This window comes from Anguilla anguilla, chromosome 1 (assembly GCF_013347855.1).
Source record: "Anguilla anguilla isolate fAngAng1 chromosome 1, fAngAng1.pri, whole genome shotgun sequence".
Taxonomy (NCBI): Eukaryota; Metazoa; Chordata; class Actinopteri; order Anguilliformes; family Anguillidae; genus Anguilla; species Anguilla anguilla.
Genome location: NC_049201.1, coordinates 12751896 through 12777615, shown reverse-complemented (window position 1 = coordinate 12777615; position 25720 = coordinate 12751896). Strand labels below are relative to the sequence as shown.

General features: G+C 44.7%; 1 protein-coding gene across 10 annotated transcripts in view; it reads left to right on the top strand.

The window, feature by feature from the left end:
• The first annotated feature begins 297 nt into the window (after positions 1–297).
• Positions 298–25720, top strand: part of foxn3 (forkhead box N3) — a 71082-nt gene continuing 45659 nt past the window's right edge. Inside the window, exons 1-3 of one of the 10 annotated variants that reach the window (XM_035412556.1) lie at positions 298–539; positions 20753–20865; positions 23587–24143. In XM_035412556.1, coding sequence (XP_035268447.1) covers positions 23601–24143 — 543 coding nt within the window. In that variant the 5' untranslated portion in view covers positions 298–539; positions 20753–20865; positions 23587–23600. The other 9 variants (XM_035412584.1, XM_035412565.1, XM_035412575.1 and 6 more) reach the window with 9 other exon arrangements.

The following is a 25720-nucleotide window of genomic DNA, read 5'->3' as shown; positions in this document are numbered from 1 at the left end:
GTTCTGTTTCGCAGTAAATCTTACAAATGTCATTATGCTTTTGTTGAACACTGAAAGGGTTAAATAGTAATGGAATAACTATGGACTACAGACTTTGGAAACGATTTTAGCTGTTCATTTACACATGCTTTCTCCTAGAACTTGCTAATGTCTGTAGAAGGTTCCTCAGAGGGAACATGGAGGAACAATGACATTCTTTCAGTTAACACGGGAGACACTAGGACCCAGCAAGTTGCTGTCTTCCTTGACGGGCTCGCTCAGTTCCATCGCACAGTGAAAGAGCTGAGAAGAGGGAGGGAAAGCGAGAGAGTGAGAGAGCGAGTGAGAGAGAGTGAGTGAGAGAGAGAAAGAGCGAAAGAGAGAGAGAGAGAGAGGGAGAGGGAAAGAGAGGAGCTAAGTGAATGTTGTAGCCACTGTGGTCACTGCAAAAATATCGAATCTAAGCAGCATGGAAGGATTAACCAGAGGGATTTAAAAATTTGGAGCTGGGGCTGAAGCTCATGCGGACGAGGCTATCTGGAGAAGATCAGGATTAAAAGGTTACTATACGATTGTTAATGCTTGCTATAATCTTAGGTTCTCCCAGTGTCTGGAGTCATGAGTGATCAGTGGGTGGTGGAGTCTTGCTGCAAGTGCATTGCATGCAGGACAAATGGTACCTGCACATAATGATATATAAGGACAGGTTGGGGTGGCTCTTGTCAAAGCTGAATTGTAACGCAAAGAGTGCTTGACTGTGGGGTTCAAGCAGTCACTATACAGTATGTGAAACATGCAAACTATGAGAGGTAGAATGCTTGCAGGTCATTTAATGTCTAACAAGAGATGTCTTCTTGAAATGATGAAGTGGCTCTTTCCCCCCGAAGGATACACGCTTCTTTCGCGGTTAGTTAGCCATTAAGGTCCGTGAAAAGAACTTCTACCGAGTTCTTTAAACAGCTGCAGCTTTAAATTAAGGGCAGCAACGCAAATAAGAGTGTGCCTAGTTAATGGAAAACAAGTCCATGAGGCAGATCTGATTAAATGCGTAGCAGCAGTGGGATGCATGCTGGAGGCAACCAGAAAAAGTGTGTTTGGCTAGATTAAAGAATTGGGGAGGACTTTTTTGTCTGGTAGTGAGACAGTTGTGGGAAAATAATAATTGAGTTTTGTTTTGCAGTTCTTAACTATGCCGTGCAGGGACAAAGCTGGCAAAACTGTTGTTTGTTTGTTTGCGTGTGTGTGTGTGTGTGTGTGTGTGTGTGCATGTATGTCTGTGAGTGTGTGTGTCTGTTGTTTGTGCATTTCGATCTGCGGGTGTTATCTGGGAACGGCCTCTGCCCAAGCTGTTTCTCCCACAGTAACTGCAGGCAGGGCTTGGCTGCTCCCTAGCGCAGGGGTGTCAGCTTGTTGGTGGGGATAATTTTATGTACATGCAGTCCAGGGAAAAAATGGGTCCGTAGCAATTCCCCGGAGACACAGTCGGACTTCAAGTGTTCCCATTGTAGCGAGACAAAGCGCCGTTCAGTGAGAAATTCACATTTCATCTCAACACATTCAGAGGGAGCCGCGTCTGAAAGAAAGAGAGCTGGCAGAATAGCCCTCATTCAGCTGCGCTTTCTCTCCTCCTGCTTGGTGATTTGAGTTTTGCGATGCTTGTTTGTGTGCGAGACAGTGAGAAGTTTTTGTGCCTGGGCTGTACCTCGCAGATTCATTTTCTAGCAGCTGTACTGGAATGTGAGGATGTATTGACCAGACAGCAAAAATATCATTAGAAAATATCATTATGGACACTGACATGCAAAAATGTCTCTCTGTTCCCTGTGCTCGTCATCGTGGCAGTGTGTCTTTCCAGTTCTCTAAACCGTAATGTTGCAGTTAATTCAAGGGATAACAGATGCTGAGGATGTGTTCCCATGAGGTCCCATGATTTTTTCATGAATCTGCACAGTTGTTATAACTCTCCTCGTTGTTCTTTTCTTGAGACATTGCGAGAGAAAATATAACCCTGATTTGCAGCTCATATATTTACGCTGAGAGAAAATGTTTGCACAGCATTACTGCTAACAGAATGCTACCATTAGAAGTCCTACACAGACGGCACTACAGACAGAGTAGCACAACATTATTTATGAACACAGCTGTCAAAGAGATGTGAACATTTTCTTGCGTGAGTTATATATATATTTAATTGAATGGAAATATGAAACATAATAGAACCCATTCACTGAATTCACAGCCTTGTCTCTCTTCACTGTGAAGGCTGCAGTTGTCTCTCTACCAGTAAGTTTCCTACAACCCTCTGTTTCCAAGGGCCCCCTCATGTGGCCACCGTGAGGTGCCTATAGCATGAGTTCTCTACGCCTATGAAAACACGGCCTCTGATTGGCTGCTCAGCCGAAGCACAGGAAGTTCAGGGTTTCTAATAACCACCCAGAGACACAGTTACCATAGAGACAAAGATAAGCCCCCCTTTCTCAAAAAACGTCTGCATGTCATCACAGAAGCCTGCAGAAAGTGTTCTCTCCTGCCAGTTCTCCCATTAGCAGCTGCAGATTCAGTACAGCACAGCAGCCAGCCTCATGAAGGTCGACCCAGGCGTTCTCTCGCTACGTACTTCAAATGTGTCCTTGCACTTGCCGTGAGTTTGCTGTGCCTTTTGGGGGAAAAAAAAAAAACAGAAAACTTTTTTTTCTCTCCTGTTTTAGTTTTTTTCATTAATTGTACTCTGATGCGAGCTGCTGTTTTGCCTCCTGCACGTTCTGGAGCGAGTGAAACCGGGGTAAGCGGTGCTGGCCATGCTGACTTTGTCTGTTTAAAATGAGTGTTTTTATTTTTGTGCGTGGAGTCGCTGGGATGCCCTAGACAGTGACACCCGGCCGTACAGCAACGAAACGCCGCTCGTGTGTCCCTGGTAGGAACGCTGTTCTGTCTCCGGTCATTGGCAATGGTGTCCATCAGTCTGGGGAGCTGAGGCTTGGGTGACACTGGCTATTTCTGTGAGCTGATGTCACGGCAGTCTGTTTGTAATACAGATACGGCCAGCTGCTAATTGATTTCGGGAGCATTGTAGGGGCTCTTAAAAAGGCAGTTTCTTTAACCAAGAACATTTCAAGGTCTCCTGGTCAATGCTGCTGTTTTTGTCAGAGGCATGTGAGCCATCACACTCCGAGTGCCCTTGCTTTTCCTCTCTTTCTCTTCCCCCCCCTCTCTCTCCCTTTCTCTCTGTCTTTTTTGCCATTTGTTTTCAAGCTGCACACAGCAAGTAGTCTCTGACTGCTTTTTAGAAGGGGGAGCGCCACGTTTGACAGGACTGCGGGTTTCGGAGAGGGAGGTGAAGTTGTTCACAGCTCTAAGTGTGGCAGTGTGTTCTCAGTGAAAGGATTTCCTGTTGACGGGAGTGTTCTGTTATCTGAGGAAGGGCCTGTTGGCAGGAAATGTGTCAGCCTCTTGTTTTCTTTAAAGTAAAAGGACATACCGTGGATTGCTTATTTTGACCCGGACAATGGTAGGAGAGAATGGCTTTTCTCTCAACCTGCCGTTTTATTGGTGCATGTCAGCTCATCAATTTCCTGCTGTTGCTGTCCATCACAGCATACAGGCAAAGTGAAGACTGATCTGTTTGTAAGTAGTATCATCTACCATCTCCACGTTGTGTGCGTTGTCATACTGTATCTCTTTGATACCTGTCATATGCAAGTATCACATGCATTTATCACCAGAATGGGACTGTTGAAGATTTTCTATGCCTGTAAATGTGCATGGTTGTTGTTGTTACTATGCTGAACTGTGCAACTTCACAGCACTGAATTGCAAAATGATATTTGAATTTTGAAATCTTAAAAGCAGTGTGGTAAAATATGATTACACTTTTATTTGCGTGTTTTGTCTGCTTTATTCATATGTGCCAGTAGCAGGAGTAATTTTTGTCCTTGGATATAATGGTGTGCATTGCAGTGGGCTGCCAGGGAAGGAAGGTGAAATCAGACATCGAGGAGGTCAAACCTCTCTTTATTTTGAACCATTGGAGTGTGCGGGTCTTGGCAGCCGGGCTTATCTTCTTTGTCTCTCTGATAATTTGTAACAACAGCCAATGGCTTGTCGCCATCCAGGGTTGCTCCTCCTCCCCTTATGAAAATTAAACACCAAAGCATAAATAAAGAGGAGAGGGCAGTGGAGCGGAAAAAACGTGTCAAAACATCAGATGTAAAAAAGAAAAGGGCCAAAGCACCTGATGTTGAATGATTGTAAATATGCATGATGGGATAGGAGGAGAGGAATGTTTTCAGACGCGATTTTCACAGCAGCTGCGCTGATCGCTGACAGCATTCTGCTCAGATGTCAGGCAAGAGGACCATCGTATCTTGTGTTTGTTACCCCGCCAGTCTTTTGGACGCGGTACAGTGTGCCACAACGACTGCAAACATTGCTCTACTGAAGCGCCAGTCCTTCAATCAAAAGAACACGAAGTAAGAATTCACTGTGAACTCAATACCAAAGGAAAAACAAGCATATCTTAATAGCCTTCCCCCCAAAGATTACGCTGCCAGTTGAATGTCTGGAATAACTTAGCTTATCTCACTTGCCAACTAAATGACAAACCTCTGCCTGTTTTGCATCTGGGAAGCACATCTTTAGTCTGAGCAGTTACTCTCAGAGCAGAACTGAAGCCCTGCTTCTCTACCTGGATAAAGGGAGTAATGTTCTGTCCTTTTGTAGGCCAGACAGGAATTTAGCACAGCAGAATAAATCACTTGCGCCACTCCTTTTACTTTTACCTTCTTTTCTGTTCCCCTACCCTGCTCCCCTACCTCTCTCCCTACCGCGCATGGGTCTGCTCTCTGGCAAACCGAGAGGAAAAAATAACTTCACGTATGATGTAAACACTTGTGGGTCCTGCAGAGAAAATGAAACGCTGAGACCGGCGCTAGGCTTTAGAGAGATAAGTACCCTCTCAGGTCTCTCCAGTGGCATGTGAGCTCTCTTTAAAATACAGGAGAAAAGGCTATGCGACTGGGAAGACCAGCAGCAAGACAGCCGTAACAGTCTCTGTTGGATAAAACAACTAATGAGTACAACCCACACCTCCGGTCAGGGAGGACATGATCGTACTGTAGTTAAGGGTGATGTCATAGTAGTAACATAATGGAAGGTACGCTGTGTTCCCTCAAAAAAAGGAAAAAGCTTCCCTCAGTGTTAGACAACAACAATACCAATTTTACAAGTTCCATTTGAAGGCACTGTGAAACCACTGAGAACGTTCTTTGCCTGCGTCTTGTTTTTGTGGTTTTGTTTCATATTCATTTATCTTGCGCTTTTCTTGGAAGAGGCGTTCATGTTAAAAGATCAGGGGGCAGTGAATCGGCTGTCGGCTTATAAGGTCTGGTGGGTTCTGGGGCCCGGGCTGGAGAATGTTTGGACATGGGGATATTGTTCCCACTCATCCCATTGTCCTCTGCTCTTCATGCAACAAGGGCATTTAGCACCACACAGCCAGGCCGCTGGACTGGGCTTCTCACTGCCCTGCTAAAATCCTGAAGCTCACCGAGGACAGGCCAGAGGGCTGTTACGTCATCGCAAAGGCGCACGGACGCACACACCAGTCGCCAACGGGCCCACATTTAATTTGATGTGTGTCTGTTAAAAAAAAAAGAGATCTGAAACTGTTTTAATCTCTCTGTTGTGATCCATTCTTAATGATCTCAGGTTTTTTTTGATGATAGAAAGTCCAGGTCTTTAATACTCCAGTCTGAACAATTTCAAAAGGTGTCATCAAACAGTGGGGTTGGGGAAGGGAAACGCATGTGCAAGTAAGTTGTTTTGTCTTGAAGCTGTCATGCCATTCAAGCTGAGCTTCCAGTAGACATCCTGAAGTGAATGCTGACCTCACGAAATTCCCTCAAGGGGTGAAGGTTTCAGTGTTTGCCTAAACCAGCAAATTGAGAAGCGTATTTTTTTCCCTGGGTGTATCTCGAGTTCTGAGAACTCGGGAGACTCCAGTCATTTCCAGCCCCTTTGCCTGGGCTGTTATCAGTGTCATATCTCATAGATGCTGCTTTCGTTTTGCTCTGTCGCAGAGAAGACAGCTGAACTGTAATGAGAATCCGAACGGCTGTATTCATTCAAAAATGAGGAATAAGTAAAAAGCAGAGCTTGAGTACCTCCCATAGACTCCTGCAACCTGCGGCCATTATTCCAGGCACAATAAGGGCTGCAGGTTGCAGGGTGTTTTCTTTAACTGACAAAAGGTGAAGAGAGCAGTGTTTTCAGGAAATGACTGAAGCTTTTAAGTTCTCTGACGTTTATTTATGCTTTGTTCGAATCCTGAATGGTTGGTACATTGATAAAGCGCTCAAGGACGTGGCTGGGAAGGTTGTAGTTTACCACAGAGAACATTGAGTCTTCTGTTTTGGAGTCGGTTTCACTTATTTAGCAGCTTGCTGTTGGCATCCTCAAAGCTGTGTTGCATATTTTCCTTTTAATGTGCAAATCGTCCATCGCTGCCACCGCACAGGCATTCCAGAACTCTGCCTCTTCAGCGGCCCTTTACAAAGTGGGATTTAATTCTTCTCAGGGCCGCGGATAATAGTTTGTTTCTTCAGTGTTACTTAGTGGAGTGCCCTTGGTCCACTTGACCTCCATTCACTCGATAACTGTTCATTTGCCGCAGCAGAAGGACCATTTTCAAAAGCACCCAGAACTTAGACCCATGAATAAGCTAATCAGACCAGAGGAGAGAAGTAGCTTTAGTAATGGAGAGAGCGTAGCGCACCGGCGAAGCCGTCATTAAGCGGGGTTGGAAGAGGCCGGCTTTGACGAGGGTTACGTTACGCTCTGCCCTTTTGTTACCGTCAAGTGCATAATGCAATTATTTGAAACTTTGAAATGAAAGAGACGCAATGTGCGGTCCTTAGGGGAATGCAGACTTGATTCTCAATGGTTTCGAGAGCATCTGATCAGCTTCTCCCCTTTGACCTGCATGCGCTCAGGTACACGCGTGCTTGAGTGCTGTGTCAGTTTCTCTCCTTATTTTGAAACACCTCCGCTTTGCTGCTTCACTGTTGTGCTCTTATGAGTGACCACAGAGGGATCGCTGTACAGGGAGAGGTCACCGGGTCAAGACCAGCGCCAGTAAAGTGTATGCAGCTCTTTGGATGAAAGTAGCAAGCTGATGGCTTTTAGTGATCTCACTGAGGAAAACCTGGGGAGTAGGTTTCAGTCCATCACAGTGGTGCTTTGTCCTTATCTTCAAGTAGTAAGTTAAATTAGCTAGTATTAGATTTCTCTATATTATTATAATACGTAGTCATAAGTTCAGTTCATTTTAAAGAGAGAAGTTGTATAACAATCGAAAAATGTAATACTTGCTTAACTTTACACTGGAACTTAAGGACAAAGCTTCATATTGTTAGATTAACACCCCCCACCCCCACCCCTGCACCACCAGATTACTGGGTCTTATTAAAATCCAGATTCACTCTCTAAGTATTTAGGCTGCCTACAGACATAGGCTCTACTCGCTTTTAGATCCCATGCTAGATGAGCTGAGATGTTTGCCTAGGCCAGAGGAGGAATGGCGTGCTTGTGATTGACATGGAACAGATAGGAGCGTTCTGTATGTAGTTAGGACACCAGACCGAAAACGGGCTCCTTTGATGTGCGTGCACTGGTGGAAACATCCAGGTTGTCAGTTCTCTTGGTCTTCACTTACCATCCCCCAGTTCCTGCTTTAAAAAAAAAAGAAAAAGGAATATCTCTGCATCAGCAGCTTCCCCAAGGTGGGAGATCTAATCATAGTAGTATCATTTCTCACTCTGAGAGTATTTTTTGGCAGCTCCTGTCAAATACTAGCCATTGGAGGGCAGAATGACTTTGAGATGCTTCTAATGACCTTAGACAATTTGCCTGTTATTCGTTTAATGAGAAAAATGAGTACACACTTCATGAGTACAGTCAGAAAGAAATAATATTAACTGTGTCTAGCATTTACCAGTATGCTTTTTGAACATCATATTTTAAAAGCCTTTCAGGGGGGTTCAGCAGGTTCCTCAGCGGAAATTGAATAGAGGCAATGCGATAGCTCATATTTTTGCTATGATCATTGATTGGCTGTGTCTGAATGTGGTGAACCAGTCAGATGTTAGCCTGGAGAGTCTGTGTCAGGTCTGCACGGTGTCAGAATATGCAACTTCCCACAAAGTGAAGGAGAGGTCTCGTTTCCTCCTTGGCTCTGTGGGTGCAGGTTCGAAGACCTGAGCCAAGTGACAAGTGGCACAGTCCAGCTGCAGAGCTGAACATGGTTCCAAATGGATTCTGGCAAACTGGTTGAAGACTGGAGTCTGCCATGTTTGGACTGCGGTAGAAGTGAGCTGTGCTGGTGGTCGTTCTGGAGAATATCTTGGGGAATGAGGACAGCACGCTACTGTGAGTGTGCAGAAGTTGTGGTGACAGCGGAGGCGCAGTTTCATTGTTATAAGAGACATGACCCCCATTAACCGTTTATTACTGATATTGGAGTTAATGTGAGGATTATTGAATTTATTTAGGCTTAAACGAGAATGCGCTTCACAAATTACAGTTGTGTATCCTTTGAAAAAGGTCATGCATATCAGTTCAGTTCCTCGGCAAAACATATCTAAATGTTTCATAGTTCTTTTTAAAAATCCTTTTACAAACAACATACAAAGGAGGAAGAATGCGTGGAAATGCATTTAAAAATGCTGATGCAGTTTTTGCAGAAGTTTTCTGCGCAGTAATACACTGTCCTACTAGTTTCATTCCATAAATAGTTGTTTTTTTTCTTTTTTAAATGCAAAGTTTGAACCCGGTTGACTCCAATGGGGCGTGTGCTGTTCACCCTGCCTCTGGAGTAGAGCTATGCTGTTCCCTGTGTTGCCATGGCGTTATCAACAAGAGCAAACTTTGGGCTTGTGACAGTCAGCCCACGTTGCTGTTTGCGGAAGATAAAGTGAAAGAGCTGCAAGACTTGAAAATGCAGTATGGACTTCTGTGGCACGTACTCAAGTGCAAACTTTGCCTAATGGATACATGCCTGCAACCAGTTGTAAACTTGCACAAAATCCAGCCTTGTTTTCACATTCAAAATTCTGCCTGCCAGATCTTTATGCAAAAGCCTCGCATTAAAACGTATTGCTTTAACCGAGCCTGTCAGAATGAAGCTAACCAGCGACTGCAACCGTACTAGATTGCTGTACTAGATAGGACGGTATTTTCCCATGCTGAAACAGATTCAATTTAAAATCTAATTTGGTTTTGTGAAAGATCCGACAAGGAATGCATGTTTCATTAAATAAAGTTTATTGCTCGGTAATAGGAAAGAAATGTGTAAATTCTCACCTGACAGAACGATTAAGCACAGGGGACCCCAATAAACACGACTGTCTCCTCATTGTGTGCAGTACGGTGGCGGCGTCTTCTTCCTGTACACCGTGCAGTGGGTTCCATTCCATGGATTTTATTGCTCTAATCAGTCTGGACAGTACATTCTGTCCAAACAAACAGTGGTTTTTTGGTTCACAGTGCAAGGTTAACTCAAAGTGAAGCCAGAGGGAGCGTGTCCAGCGTAGGCGGCCACTTCTCTCCCATTTTAATGACCAGGTGGAAGGAACGTACGGTTTTTTGATCAGTGAACGTGCCGCATAAACCTCAGCCTTAATTGCCTCTGTCAGCTGTGGTGGAGGGCAATAGGTGATGGCTCAATGTAGCGGAACTGGATTTTGCTGACTCAAGCGATTCTGATGACTTCTCTTTTTTATAGTAACGACAATAATACAAAAAGAGACCTTGTTTACTTTCCAAAATTGTTGATGGTGTATGTTTTTCTGATAGCAAAGAATCACAAGCTAATTATGACACTTTTTTATTAGCACCATGTTAAGTGTATTTATCAAATAAATAATACAGAGAAATACTATGTCGTATGTATTTGGAATGGTTTCCATTTTGATGAGCCTAACAGTAAAAGCTGACATTGTGCCATCAGAGCAGCTGCTCTGTTGTCTGTGACTCTTCCCTCGTGTCTTTGTTGGTGTGACACGCGCTTGTGCTGCAGCTGCGCAGTTCTGTGCCGAGGTCCGCGCGCAAGACACACCTGCCGCACCTGCCGCTCCCCCCTCTCCCTCCCCCACAATCAGAGGGCTTTACGCTTCCCAATTAGCCCCACAATGGCTCATCAGACGAGCCATCTTATCCGCTGGAAATCAGCTCCTCTAACTCCGCCCGCCAAGCGGCCGCCGCTGCTCTCTGGACGGGCGCTGTTTTGTTCCGTCTTCCGTCTCCTGGCAATGAGGGGTGGGGGGGGGGGGGGGGGGAGGGGGGAAGGGGGAGGGGGCAAGGAGTGAAAGCGTTGCGGAGCGTCTCATAGGCCGTTAATCTATCCAGATCAAATAAAAGTCCTCAGCAATGATAAATCCTGCCTCTGCAGTTCTCAGCCATCAGCTGGAGACCCGAAGCTTTAGCGTTGCTAGGCAACTGTGTCAGAGGAGGATTGTCGGAGGATTTTCTGCCGCTGCCTCCTCCTGTAGCTGCGGCGGAAAGGTGGGAGCGCGGGGAACAAATAGAGCAGCCCCGAAAAGGTGCGGCCCGGCTCCTCCGGATTAGGGTGCCTTTAAATAAGTGTGTGTGTGTGTGTGGCGGCTCGGAGCGTCCCACACGCCGCGCGCGTACAGGTGAGAGCGCCCGGCCCGTGTCCTGACAGGACCCGCGGCGCATTGTCTCCTCCCAGGGCCGCCCGAGGATTCTCCGTCTCAATGGCAGGAACAGACCCTGAAATACAATACAAACCCAACACTGGCAAACACCCGTTTTGTTCTGCTCTGTTTGTTGTCACTGTGGACAGTTGTGCCTTCATAGCAAACAAGTCATGCTGTTTAAATAGTATACGTGTACATTGATATTCAATGTACACAAAAATAAATTCTATTCTATTTCATACGCTCTGTTTAGGCATTTTACTCTATTCGTGGGGTTAATAATAGAGGAAAAAGGCAGAAATAAGGATCAAGGTTGCATTAATGACCTTGTGAATTACATGGGAGAGACGCTAGATATCATGACCTCATTGTCTGCAAGGCATTTACACTGGGGATGTAAAGCTCCTACATTAATGCATTCCTGGATTACCTTGGTTTCTGCTCATCGCCGAGCGCTGAGATTGCAGCGCGCTGCGTCCATTCCTCCCATACAGCGCCTGAATCGTAGCCATCTGTCTGCCCCCGCTCTACATGCCTTGTCAAAACATGTCGCCATTGTGGGGTTACGTGTGATCGCGGAGTCGCTCGCCTGTGCTTCCCCTAACCACCGGCGACGCCTTGATTGCCACAGGTTAGGGGAGCACGCGGCATCCCAAAAGCACCATTTGCATTTAATAAGCGTGCGTTTACGAAAACTGTTGACACAAGAATTCACAGTTTAATAACGTTCACCTTTGCGCGCGCGTTATTTAATTGAGGAATTACTCATTTGCGAGCGTTTAACATGAACCGCGAATCAAAAGCAATGAATAACCTTCTAATTACGCCGCAGCAGTGCTTGAATGCCGCTTGCCGCACTTTGGATTTGATCTCCTAAATGGCGCAGTGTGGTAGGCAGCTGTCTCCCAATCCTCATTAAAACCCTGCATCCTCCTCCATGGCACTGAAACGCTGGGTACTTACGCAGTGTTGATGACCCCACAGGGGATATTTAGTTCCTCACTTGCACACCGTCTTCCTTTTGGACACTCTTTAATACCTGGTGAACTGTTCTCACCCTACTGTCAGGCATGCAAATACGAGGGCATGCAAACTTCAAAGACAGAGAAGCCTAGAGAAAACAGATGGTTTTTCTCATTTGGAAGGAAAAGAAAAAGAATGCAAATTCCAAAATTAAAAAAACGCTCTCACATGAACTGAAAATATGAAGCGCTTGTTTCCATTGTTTTGATTTCAATATGCATTTCCTGCGTTCCTGTTGCGGGCACTGAAAATGGCTCATTTGTTTTGCGAATGTGCTGAACTTTGTTGTCAGGCTATAAATGAGCATTTTGAGTTTGCGGAGAAGGGGCGGGGCGTTTGAATTTTGAGCTTCAAGTCCCCGTGGCTCCCGTACGGCGTCGCTTTCATCAGCGCGGGCTCAGGTGAAGCCTGACCGGCGAGCGAGCGAACGGGTGGCGGGAGCGAGGCGCTTTACCGTATTTCACCGGGGTCGTTCGCCGCGCCCGGCTCGCGGGCTGTGATCTGTGACTGCGGGGGCCGCTGAGGCGCGCCGATAGAGAGTTCAGAGATTTTATTATCGCTGGTGCGTGAATGAGTGCCCCTGATCCAGGCGCACTGATTAAAGATTAAGACTTTACTTTACAACCTCATCCGGCAGGATTTCTTCTCTTCTCCTCCGGGTCGAGAATAAAGCTACATTGCACGCCATGGTACATAACTGCGTGGTGTTGTGTGAAAGGACAAGGCGGGGCAGGATGTTGTCTGGCCTGCACCTCACTGCAAGCAGAAGCCTTCATTTACCCTGTTGCCCTAGACGATAACTGTGTTGTCGGTAAGGGAAGCTTTGCCTTGTCACACTCCTATTGCCCCACATTGTGTATGTAATGTACCCACGTTGTAAGATCCATAATACATGAGGAATGTTCACAAAATGCCGCATGTACTGCATGTTCTATTTTCATCTGTATGTAACATTTCAGAGCGGAGATTTTCAACCTTATTCTTGAATTGTATCAGTCTCAGTCTGATTCTTTACCCCTTTGTGATGTTTTTTTTAATCATCTGTAATCTTCCCTTATGAAGTATCTCTATAACCCTGTGAAGAACCATTTGAGGTACAGTTAGGTCAAGAATTATTGGCGCCCTTGATAAAGATGGGGGTATTCTTCACCCTTACACATCTCTGATAAGGACTTATATATTAATTTTTTAGTAAAAAAAAATATAAGGATACTGGAGAGCACTAAAAGCTGTGGGTCCCTGAGCTGACTTTGTGTCCTTGAGCCCTGGCTTCCTGTTCTGTGGACTGTGCTGAAGATGGGGCACAGAGGCTCAGTCCCTGCTTCCTCTCCAGTAAAGTCTGCTAATTCTCGCCGGTAAGCCTCCGATGCAGCTGTTGTCATTGCAGTCCCACTCCGACTCGAGCACTGGCTCCAGTAATGAGCGAGTCTGCTGGAGATTCCCAGTGGCAGCCAGACTGGAACAATTATAATCTTCTCCAATGCACTGGAGACACCCCTCGTGCCTGTGTGTAACACCATTAATTGCATTGTTAGGTGTTATTGTAGAGAGCGATGGCAGCATCTTGAGTGCCATTTGCTAATGAAACACGCCGCACACTAATGCTGCTGTGGCCATTTAACTCAACCTTAAAGCAGCTGTCTTCTGATGCTACTTCTAGAAATGAATGAAAACAAGGGAGAGATCCCCCAAACTAGGAAGAGGTTCCCTACACAAGGGAGACATCCCCCAAGCAAGGGAGAGATCCCTCAAACAAGGAAGAGATTCCCCAAACAAGGGAGCGATCCCCCAAAGAAGGAAGAGATCCCCCAAACAAAAGAGAGATCCCCCAAACAAAGGAGAGATCCCCCAAAGAAGGGAGAGATCCCCCAAACAAATGAAAAATCCCCAAAACAAGGGAGAGATGCCCAAACTAGGGAGAGATCCCCCAAACCTGTCCTGAAAATATCTCTTTTGTTCTTATGGGCCACCCTGTGGCCAGGGGGTAAATTAACTTTAACTCCATCTCCACAGCTGATTATGCTGCCAGTTGAGGATCACTCCATTATTTTCCAGTTTGTTGATTATTTTTACATTTAATTTCAATGGGAATCTATTTGTGCTAAGCTGAAGCAGGCAGATTCCATCAATGGAGCAAATGAATCAAATTCACTGAATGCAACGCTTTATCAAGTATGCATGAAATTAAGTATGCCTCTAATATAGTAATAAGTTCCAAAGGAATTATTTTAATTGATTTGATTAAAAGGAGCCCTTAGGGCTCCCAAGTGGCTCACTCGATACAGGCACTCGCCACAAACACACGCTTGACCTTATAATCACGGATTCCAGCCTCAGATAAGTCATTAGCCAGCCATGCCTGTGAGTCCACTGTCGGTTTTGTCCTTGAAGTGTAGTGTAGGTAAGGATTCAGTACTGGGATCGTACTGTGTGGTCTTGCAGATGAGTGCGTTAAAAAATTGAGTGCATGCCCTTCAGCTTCAATGCTCCAAGCCACCAGTGTGGGTGGCATTGACCCTCAAGAAGCTCAATGCCAATATAGGGATAAAAATTAAGAGGGGGAAAACAAGGGGACTGACTAATACTGCTTACTCTGTGCATGATCCAAGCGGCTGTTGTGATTGATGTTGTACTCAGGGGCACTGCAGCCGTTTCCCAGGTGCGATCCTGCAACCCTGTGGCCTGGTTGCCCGACTGCGCAGCCCCACACTGCTGCGTCGTCGCGTTAGGCCAGACGAATCGAATCTGTTAGGAGCAGTGTCTTCATTTTCATTAAGTGCCTCCCTGGAGCCTATGCATCTACGGGCTCCTCCTAACTGGGTTTCCCCTGCCACCAATACACAGCCAAATTTAATTTCCTCTCTCCCTGGGACTCTCCGGAGGTTCTGAAGTGAAGTGCACAACAGCGCAGGGTTGTTCCATCACGTCGCCTCCGCGTCCAGGTGACGTCCCCCCCCGCCTGCACCTCCTCCTCCCCCCTGGGCCTCTCCTGCAGTCGCCCGCGGTGGGGTGGAGGAGCAGCAGCCGGACGGGGCCGATTCGGCGTCCCGTCACCGTCCCGGCCCTCCGCACGCCAGAGGCCGGGGGAAGGAGGAGGAGGAGGAGGAGGAGGAGGAGGAGGAGGCGCCGCCTCCGCCGATCGGATTAGAATTCCTCCCGTTCTCCTCACGCTCGGCCGCCTCCTGGCATTAGACCCGTCCTACACCAGGGCAGTGGCATTCACGGCGACCCGCTAGTCTTACTCTAAAGATAACGCCGGCGGATTTTTTTGCATTACGTACCGTTTTCTCTGACCTTCAGCGAAATGCTACGTTTCAGCTCCGCGGGGCCATCGGGCTCTTTCTGAATCTCAGAGCCGGAATGGAGGACGGGGCCCCGGCACTGATGCGTGAGGCAGAAATCACACACCCAGGAAATCTGAATATTTTGAGTTTTTCGTGCTCTCCAAACAGTGTCCTCAATTGCGAACGTTCACGTTGTGAACACTGGGGGATTTGTATTTTTCTTTTTCTTTTTGGGGACACGTCTTGGAAGGCTGGCGTGGAGAAACGGTTCGGCCCCTTAAACCTCACCCAGATTTTGGGTTTAATGCTTTGACGTCCGTGCGGCCCTGGGGTTCAGCCTCTCAGATGGAACCCCTGCTGGCGCCTTCCAAATCTGCCCTGCCGGTGCCTCTGTCAGGTCAGCCCCGCCAAACGACAGGGAAAGGAGGGGAAGAGCGGTTCCCTGTCCAAGGAGGGGGGTGGGAGGCGGGGGGGGGGGCACTCTGCTGAAGCTCTTTAGGATCATCCAGGTCCTTGGCCCCCGCACCCCACCCCCAGCGCAAACGACATGCCCTGCAGCTTGTTTGCTTGGATGTTTGGCAGGCTGCAGGGCCACAGTGGAGTTCTCCATCTCGGTGGAAGGCGAGTAATACGGAAGGGCTACGTGTCCTTAAAGAGAAAGCAACCTTAACTCTTAACCCCGCTCACAGGCTCACAAATGCTGTGGGCGGCAGCGCTAAGTGAGTGGGGGTGTAGACGGCCCAAACGCATTAGCTGAAATCGAACAAATCATAACAGCCAGATGCACAGCCTATATTTTCTTACTTAAAGTAATCTGTTATCACTTTCGTTTTCAGGGCTCTGTTTAATCTTTACTCTTAACCTTTCACTTTAAATAGAGAGCGCATATTTTTTTTTGCGAGGGGGTGGAGCAGAGAAAAAAAAAATCATGAGATAATAAGGCAAGCTATGCCAGAAAAATAATATTCCTAATGCAGTGTTAGACACCAATGGAAATGAAGATGAATGTCTGTGGTCCCCAGGGGTTCATGGGTGAAGGAATTAACACGGCTTGTCACTCTACCCCAGTTGTTCTGGTTGCCAGGGTAACCTGGCTGTATGTGTTCCAGACTATGGTGACACAGTTGCAGGGGCCGTCGACTGCACTGCTCACCCAGTAAGGCGAGACTCTAGCCATCACAAAACATCCATACTTGATTCATACCTGAATCAGAAATACCCCACAAACTCAACGATATGCTCTGACAACAACAGTGGACCAAATTTAATAAACCATCAGAAATTTCTCTCGTTTCCTATTTGCTATTGCTTTAACATTCTAAAGAATGAAATTCAAGTTTGTAAACATAAAAATAAATAACAGTTTTTGTTTCCCAGTGTCCCAGGAAATTGGCAAGCACGGCGCATACATTTGTAGGAAGGGTAATTATAAATAACATAGCCTACAATTGAAAGTGTAGCAATGGCTAAAAATAATTTTTAGGTTTTAATGAGCTGATGTCACAGAGTTGTATTTGCACTGGACGGAAACAAGTTCCAGAACGGATAAGCCCTGTAGTTGAAAACACTTTCCCTTGTAGCCTTAAATTAATTTAACAAAGGATAATTGGCTAACATTTGCAGTACATAAGGATGGAACAACTAAGAAATAGTTATATCTAAACAGCCCAGTCATGTAATTCTGTCTTTGCAGTGACTTCACCTATTGATATCACAACAGTAATTATTTATGTATTTGTATGCAGCTGCACCTATTTGCACAAAAGAGAGCATTTCATTTTTTAACAATGCAAAAAGCACCAATTTTTTATTTAAAAACATTTGGTCTACGCCTGTCCAACCTGAAATTGAGGGATTCAGCCTCATTACAAGGGTAAATAGAACACCCCTAAGCCTTTGAGTGGGGGGGGGGGGGGGGGGGGGGGGCTGCCTCCATGCTCAGGAGAGTTTGGGGTGTTTAATTATCCTGTAGCTTCAAGGTAGCCATGACTATCTCAAACTTTAACTTGGTAATTTCATATGAAATGGCCGAGATACAGCGGTTGCTATCAGTCAAGCTGGCCGCTCCTGTGTGCCAGAGGAAATAATTAGATTGAGGAGCAGAAGGCTAGGAGCGGTCCAGAGTCTGACTGTGAATGAGCAGCATGAACACAGTGTCCCCGTGCTTTTCATTCTCTCTGCTGTCCACAGCTCTCTGGGATGACCTTGCTCTGATATGACTGATTATTACAAACAGGCTGCTTTCTGTTAATGTGTATCAGTCACAAGGCTACACAATTGTGGCCTGTCTACCAACAGGTGAATGCAAGTTTCTATTTTACTTTACTTGCTTTGAGGGTTTTTTGGGTGGGTTGAGGGGTGGGGGGTTCTGGTAAAGCATACTTTGGTAAATTTATAGGGTAATGAAAACAAAGCTGTAAAAGTGCACTCTGATTGTTACATATTCCGTATAGTTTCTGTTTCGATTCTTTATGGCAGATGACCAAATCATATTTCTGTGGGAGAGGCCAAAGCACATTGCTCTCAGTCTGAAGGGGTACATATCATTAATCAATGACTATCATAAAATAATGATAAATAATCTCTGCAAACATTAATGCTAACCATGTTTGTCGAGCTCAGGAAACATTACTCAATATTTCCCTTCAGGCAAGAATGTATTACTGTATATGCCATGGATATAAAACAACAAGAAGACAGAGAAACTAAGCATTTCATTGGTGATAAAGCCAATATTGTTGATGCATTGTAATGACATGCTTGCCTTGCGGCAAAATGTTTCTGGATGACAATTAAAAAGTTACGCGTTGGCGTTTTTCATTGAAAGGGGCAATCGGAGGTGAACTGGAGATAGGTGTACTGTTGGGCTGGGGAGCACTCATGTGCTGTGAACACTACCTGCTATCAGGACCGAAAGGAGATAAGGACAGCGCTCTACAGACTGCTGAACTTCGGCTATTTACTACGTCCAATGAAAGGAGAGAGTGACCTTTGCCCTCCCTTTAGAGCCTGTTTCTAGTGAAAAAACCCAGGCGGTGTAATCCTGGTGCGAAACCGCTAAGGCAATTTCTGCATCAATTTTATATAAGATCTTTATTAAATTAAATTAAATTAAATTAAATCCGCCCCAGTGTTTACACAAGAAATAAAAACACAGTCCTCAGAGTTGTTTTGTCTCTCAGCAGGCATATGACTCTATATGCAGTGCAATCCTCTGTTTGTGTACTGACGTCCAGTGAGCGTCTGACATCACTGTTTTCATTGAAATGGGCTCTGTGGCGGGGACAAGGCCGCAGGCAGCACAAAGTTTCAGCCAATGAGACGCGAGAGTGTCGGCACTCACCAGACAGGTTACCGGGGCAAGACATGTGACACCTATTCAAGGAGGGGTTTGCCAGCAACACCCTCCACAAACGGAATTTCCTCAGGTAAACACAGGACAGATGAGTCAGGGCTTGTCAGAGGTTTTGACGTAGATTTCTTTTCTCCACCCTGTCCTTCTCAAAGCTACGAGATTCCACTTTGTCTCATGAAGTTCCCGGGAGTGTGCATTGAGGATTACAAATAATCATTTGCGTACAGAGAAGTCAGAGAAGAGAGGTTCTGGGAGGAGGCCTGCTCTAAAACCCCAGGCGCATGGCAGTAAATGCAGTAACCAAATGCAAGGTAGGACCGAGCAAGGGGCTCCTCCAGGGTAGTCTTTTAAACGGCCGGGGCTGGCTTACTGTCCTTCCGCTCTCTCTCGCTGCAGTAGGTCAATCAGACCAACTCGGCGCCCATGGAGGGAATTATCTTTCCCAACAGGTTAAAGCAAACACTGACACATTGTGGTGCTCCTCACACCAATGTCAAGCACTGCTACTTCTCTGCACATTTATCCAGTGCTCTTTTCAGTGGCACAGAAAAACCCCCAAGATGCCTTTTTCCAAGGTTCCAGGTGCCCTCGAGTCTTTTACTAGTTTTCAGGACTGACTGCTGCGAACAGATTTTTTAATCTGATAGTGTTACAGACAAATGTTATTTATTTATTTTTTTTCCCTGCTGCCATTTGCACTAAATCTCTGAAGGAAAATAGAACACGCTTATTTTCGGTTCAGTAGTTTTCAGCTTGCTTTAGACCATGACTAGTCAGGGATTTTTTTTTACAGTGTACTGCACATTGCGGGCTACTTTATTCCATATTCCAGCATGGTGTCTGAAGTTTACTTTGTCCTGTCACTTCAGTTGTATCAGTAGTTCTGTGAATAATTTATTACCAGCCTGAATAGCCTCATTAGTTTCCTTTTCAAAGTTTAAATGAGTTTTGAGGTTGTTATTACACAAGTCTCCTGTTTGGCTGAGCAGCGAAATGACAGTTTGGCAGTTGGTTAGCTTGTAATAGGGGCAGCCTGTGTCTTTTCAAGAGTGGATTTGCCTTTGTGTTTTACGGAGGCCCACGGCTGGTGCAGACTACAGGCACTGTTACCCCACAGGATTAAAAAAAAGCCTTGCTGAGCGGTTCAGAGAAGAGTTCACAGGACTGTTGACTCTCCACTGTTTGTTTTTATCTCTCCGCTTTGTGTCACCTTAAAAATGAGTATCGCAAAAACATTTGATGTTATGAAACCAATATTTAAGTGAATACCGTTAGTGCAAAACTGCAGTTTCATAAAGGAAGCAATGTTAGATAAAAATAAAATTTAAAAAATTGTGGAACTGCTGCTACTGGACCTTCCAATAACGTGCTGTGCTCTCATGCATAGACATGAGCAAAAGTCATCAGATTCAATGATTAGAACAGATGTTTATTAGTGTGCCTTGCTGTTCATAGGAATACCTGTTAATTGTTCTGATTTTTGTGGGATAAAACCAAGGTAAAAATGACCCTGTTGGGAACATAACTCATCCAGTCATCCACATATATGAATAAAGGGCACCTTTATAATACAAACACTCTCTGCTCCCTTTAGTTCAGGATTTTTTGGGGCCCACAGTAAAAAAGAATGTCCATAACATAGTCCACAATAATAATAATAATAATAATAATAATAATAAACATTTTATTATTAGGCTCTTCTTATTAATATTAATTAATTGGTGAAATTGTTTTAAACTGTTAGTTTTTTATAATGACAGTGCTTTATTATTATTATTATTATTATTATTATTATTATTATTTAACTCCCGTTATATTACGAAGACACTGAGCAACCTAATATGCTACGTAGAAGGCGCAATTATTAATACAACAGTATAAAATCAAATCCTTTTCTTCTATTATAATTATTTAGATGAAGGTCCCTGTGTGCAAACGTTATCGTTTTTGCCCAAGGAACCCCCGTTTACCCTGAAAAGAGTGTGATGTTGATTAATTTAACTGTGACTTGATAACCATGCGGTGCTACTGCGCTGCTCTGTTAGCAGACCTATTACAAACAAATGTTGATTTGCTCGGACAGCTGGTATTTGGGCTCTCAAACAGACCGGAGTGCTTAATTATCTCCGACCCTTTACTTTTTTTGTGTTTACCCCCCCGATTCATCCCGTTACTGCTGCTCGCTGATGACGCCCTGCCCACAGCTTCTCCCCTGGTCATGTGTGCAGTTTTCATTTGCTGTAGAGCAGTTTATTTTTTTCCCCAGCAAGAACAGAGCAAAACACATACTCAAGACACAGGCGATCGGGATAGTAGAAACGACTAGAGAATTTGTTATGTACCGAGGTTGTCTGCAGATGCCTGGTGACTACTCCTTCCTTCCCGGTTTCTTTCTCTAGATGCCAGTGTGTGACTTGGGCTAAAGAATGCAATGGAAGGATTTGAAGGAATTTGTGCAGGAACGTTGATTCCAGCGATACTTTTCAGTATAGCCTAATCCACACATGCCCAGGTAAGGAAAGGGGAGAGCTTTGTAAATTTCTATTCTTTACCGACCGTGCTTGGCCGATTAGATAATGGCGTTTAAAACCGCCACGTACGACTAAAAAAGTTTTGCTTTAATTGCGAGAAAGCTAGTTAATCGTATAGCCTACTGTTGTGCTTTGCGTCCGTGCGACAAGGATCGTATTCTGGCTCCCAGTAGCTACGAGAGCATGTCGAGTAGGCTACGCTAATACATGACTTATTTCAGAAATTAATAAAAAACGTTTCAACATTTTGCCTGGTTTGTTGGCTACTTTTGCCAATGCCGCAACATAGGTTAGCCTACTTCTCTATAATGAGAAAGAGCTGTAACTTTATAGCCTACCCTTCTACAAAAATGAAATAATTTAAGTTTCAGAAAACGGACAGAAATTTCTTGTCTGACGCCCGTTTTATGGGGAAATGTGGCGATAGGCCTACCGACTGTATCTGTGCACGGAAACTCTGTAGATTTGTATTCAGTTGTTTACTAATTGACACTTGTGGGAGTTTTCATTCCAAGCGCAGAAAGGTATGGTTTGAACTTTCAGTAAACCAGTTGCTACCTGTGATAAGGTAGGCTACCAAATATATTTCGCATGATTTCAAGATTAAATAAACCGCTTAATTAATAATTGAGTCTTTGATGCCTTGGCACCGTTACTTTATAATTGCTGCTTAATGCAACTAACGTGACAACTCTGCATTTTTCAGTCGGTTAGTATCAACTGATAAATATAGAATAGGCTATAAATCGCATAATTTTAAGGAATTTGAAATACGGTTTTATTTGCCGCTAGTCTGGGATAAAATGTATCGATATGCGAATATGCTATACAAAGCTTCAGTAATAAGCTACTTTAAAAAGTTAGTGTAGCCTACCATTCTCACGTGAACTTCGCAGTTGATCAGGAACGTTGTCTTAAGGCGTTGTTTATAAGTTTGTTTAGAACACAAAAGAATGGAAAAGAATGATATATGAGATCCCTTAGGGATGCAATTGGCAGTTAAGCAAATTAGGCCCAAACAGAGCAGTGTGTTGTCATAGCAACAGTGCAATTAAATTACTTTACTGTCGGCTATAATATAATTTTCCTGTTCAGAGACTCAGGGGAGCGCAACTCCCATTTGGAGACGAAGTTGGATCAGTTGCTTTCTGGAGAGAGGTAGCAACACATTGGTTAATGATTAATTGTAAATAATCTTATTTTATTTGTCCTTCTAAAGTCTACCAATCAATGTCATTGATAACACAACCATTGCCACAGAGATTTTTTTCCCTCCCAAATATTTTTCATATTTCTCTGGTAAAATTTGGAGATGAGTGCACAATTTTACAGTGAGACAAGCTGATGTGAATTTGTTCTTTGTGGTATTATAATTTGCACAGTGCTGTATCCATAAATAGATCAAATAAAGTGAGAATTTTACTGTACAACATTTATAGCTGGTACTCCATTAGCATGGCATTTTAATTCCTTTTGTCTGAGTGATGTCTTGGAGGTAGATGTGTTGTTAATTCAAAATGCAATGTTGTTTTAACACTCGTATTCTTTTCCTGTGTGTTTTGGGGTTTGAAGGAGCATGTCAGCATTGATGTGCAGTTATATACATACTTATAATGTCAGCATAAACCTTTTAAACAAAACAAAAATCCACTGCTTGTGCAAACTGCATTAAATAATTAAACTTGTGCTCACATCAGGGGGCTCAATGAACAGGCCATCTCCTCATCATCTTTAGAGAAACTCAGGTACAGTCTGGTACATGTTTACCACCTTATAAAACCGCCCATAGTCTCATCTGTCCTCTGTGAGACCTCATTAATGAATAGTTTTATGACGGGCAGATATTTTTTAGCGACTGCTTTGCTTGACAAGTCTACAGAAAAACAAGGGATTGAGCCATAAACATGGCTATTACCTTAATTAGAGAGAGGCAGAGACAGAGGGACTCATTTCATGGTATACAGTGACAAATGCGAATAAATCAGTCATAATGACAGTGGATTTAGTCGGTAAGAGCCTTTTCTGAGACATCCTCAGTACTTCGTTTCAGGATGAAAGACGTTGAAACCATGTTAGTTCCACCCCCACTGGATCTTGTTGGCTTTAACGGGGATCGTTATATTGGAAATTATATTAGCAATTGTACTGAAGCCAATGCTCTCCCAATAGGAGGACATAGGGCCTAGTTGTTTCCGGGGGTTGAATCGGTGAAGTTTTACTCCAAACAATATTAACTGAGCAGGATTGAAGTGTGTGTGCCTGTCTGATTTGAATGAATGAGAGAAGCAGAGACAGAAAGTGTTTGCAGGAAGCACCATACGTGAACTCACAGATTGTGACAGCATTGTTTTTCCATTTTGATGGATGTCTATCTCAGTCTCCCACAGACTTCACACTACCTAGCATTCTATACATTCCAGAGCTGTCTCTGAGAATACAATGGCCGTTGTCTTTTTGAGGTCGTGCGTTTTGCTTTTTTTTTTGGTGCATAATTTACTTGTCAGAAATATGGAATTTTGTGCCAGAGTTGCTTTGTATTGTGAAAACTAATCCAGGGTGTGAGTGTTAATATCATGCATGTTGTTTCTTAAGTAAATCCCAACTGTAAGAAGAGAGCTATGCTTTGCTAAACTAGATGTAAAGACAGAGAAAGGGACAGACAGACAGGAAACGCTAACTGTCCCTGGTGTCTCTCCCTGCAGGTGTCTTGGTCTAAATGGGTCCCGTCATGCCTCCAAGTAAGAAACCGGAAGGTTCCGGTATCAGTGTAACTAGTGGTCTGAGCCAGTTCTACCAGGCCAGCTCGTTCACCAAGGCCCTGCAGGAGGAGGAGGAGATGGACCTCAAACCCCCCATCATCAAGCTGGAGAAGGGGAACCTGGACGACGAGGAGCTCACCAACCTAAACTGGCTCCACGAGAGCAAGAACCTGCTCAATAGTTTTGGGGACTCGATGCTGCGGAGCGTGAGCCCCGTCCAGGAGCTGGACGACGACACCCCGCCCTCGCCTGCTCAGTCCGACCTTCCCTACGACGCCAAGCAGAACCCCAACTGCAAGCCCCCCTACTCCTTCAGCTGCCTCATCTTCATGGCCATCGAGGACTCGCCCTCCAAGAGACTCCCTGTTAAGGATATATATAACTGGATTCTCGAACACTTCCCCTACTTTGCCAACGCCCCCACAGGGTGGAAAAACTCAGTCCGGCACAACCTGTCTCTCAATAAGTGTTTTAAGAAAGTGGACAAGGACAGAAGTCAGGTAAGGGCGATTTTTCTGCAGTGTCCTCTTACTGGATTGTTAAAAATGTCCTAGTTTTTTTTATGCATCTGTAATCATATTTTACAGAGTGCAAGCTGTTCCTTACATCCTTTCAGGGTTTTTTTTCTATGTCATAACGTAATCTTATATATAACATAGCCTATATAAACTTTTATTATCCAGGGATGGCTTCTTGTGATGCATTTGCATTTGTGCTAGCATGCAGTATGCAACATTTTTGTGTACATGTGCACTCATGGCTGTGTGTGTGTGCGCGCACTTGTGCATGCATGTGCGTGCATGTGTGTGTGTGTGTGTGTGTGTGTGTGTGCGTGCATGCGTGTGTGTGTGCGTGCGTGCGTGCACCAGAATGCTTCATACTTCTGTACCAGTCTGAAGAGTAAAGCCGTTCCATGTGACTTACGGAGTTCACTGCCATCTGGTCCTCGGCTGTGCTGCAAAGAATTTTTTTTGTATACGTGTCTCCATAGAAACTAGGTTGCAGTTGACATGGAAAGTAAGCAGTTGCTGTAGCAACAGGGAAACTGATGTGGCAGTGTGTGTGCGCGTGCATTTTTTTCTCCCTTCACTGGGAAAGGCTAATCCAGTCGCGGCGGAGTAGTCGAGTCAAGGCGGTGCAGTGGGCAGGAGTCTCTCTCTTCCCTCACCCGTCACAACATGTCGGGCTGATTTCCGCAGTCTGTTAACCCCTTGTGCTGGGTCTGACTGCTCAAGTCTACCTCCCCCTGTGCTCAATACAGTGGGAAGGCGTCTCCTGGCTGTTTGCATTGCCTTTTTGTTGTATACAAAAGATGGTTAGTTTACATATGATTGCAGTCCTGAAGTATAAAAAAGGACGCACGGTATCATTATTAACACTGTGCAGTTTATCCGATAATGCTCAAGTGGTCTACTGTTGCAAAGCCTCTTGAGTTTAATGAGGTCTGTGGGACCACACTCAACCACATGAGAGAAGTACATAGTATGCTGGGCTTTCATCTAGATCAATACAGCAGTGAGAAAACGTGGGAAAAGCACTTTAAATGGGCATAACTGTACTCATGTGCTTCTTCTGAATGCAAATACTCCTTCTGATCTGCTGTGATCACAATACCAAGGGATATTTGAGCAGAACATCATCAAAGCCATTAACACAATATTGCGGTAATTGGGGGCATTTGCAGTAAGTGATTGGTATTAGTAGTTAAGGTTATATAAGGAAAGTACTTTACTTATCTTGCGCTTATCTGCCTGATACAGTAAGTGCTTATAAGCCACCTCTGTTCTCAAACAGCAGTCTGGGAGAGGGGGTCAAATGTTGCAAAATTTCTTGAAGTGAAACTTAATTGTGTAACTGGTGGCAAACCATGCATTTAATCCGAACCTTAGATCAGTTACAGTTACAATGCATTTCCTCTTGTAAATAATCATCTTTCGGCACTATCTGTAGTTTTGGTTTCAGTCTGTAGTTCTTTCTGTTGTGAACACTGTGGTATTGTACTCCATAGTTAATAACATTTTCTCTTCTTTTTCTGAATTTCATAATTTGAAGTGCACTGTATGCAATAGGAGCATCA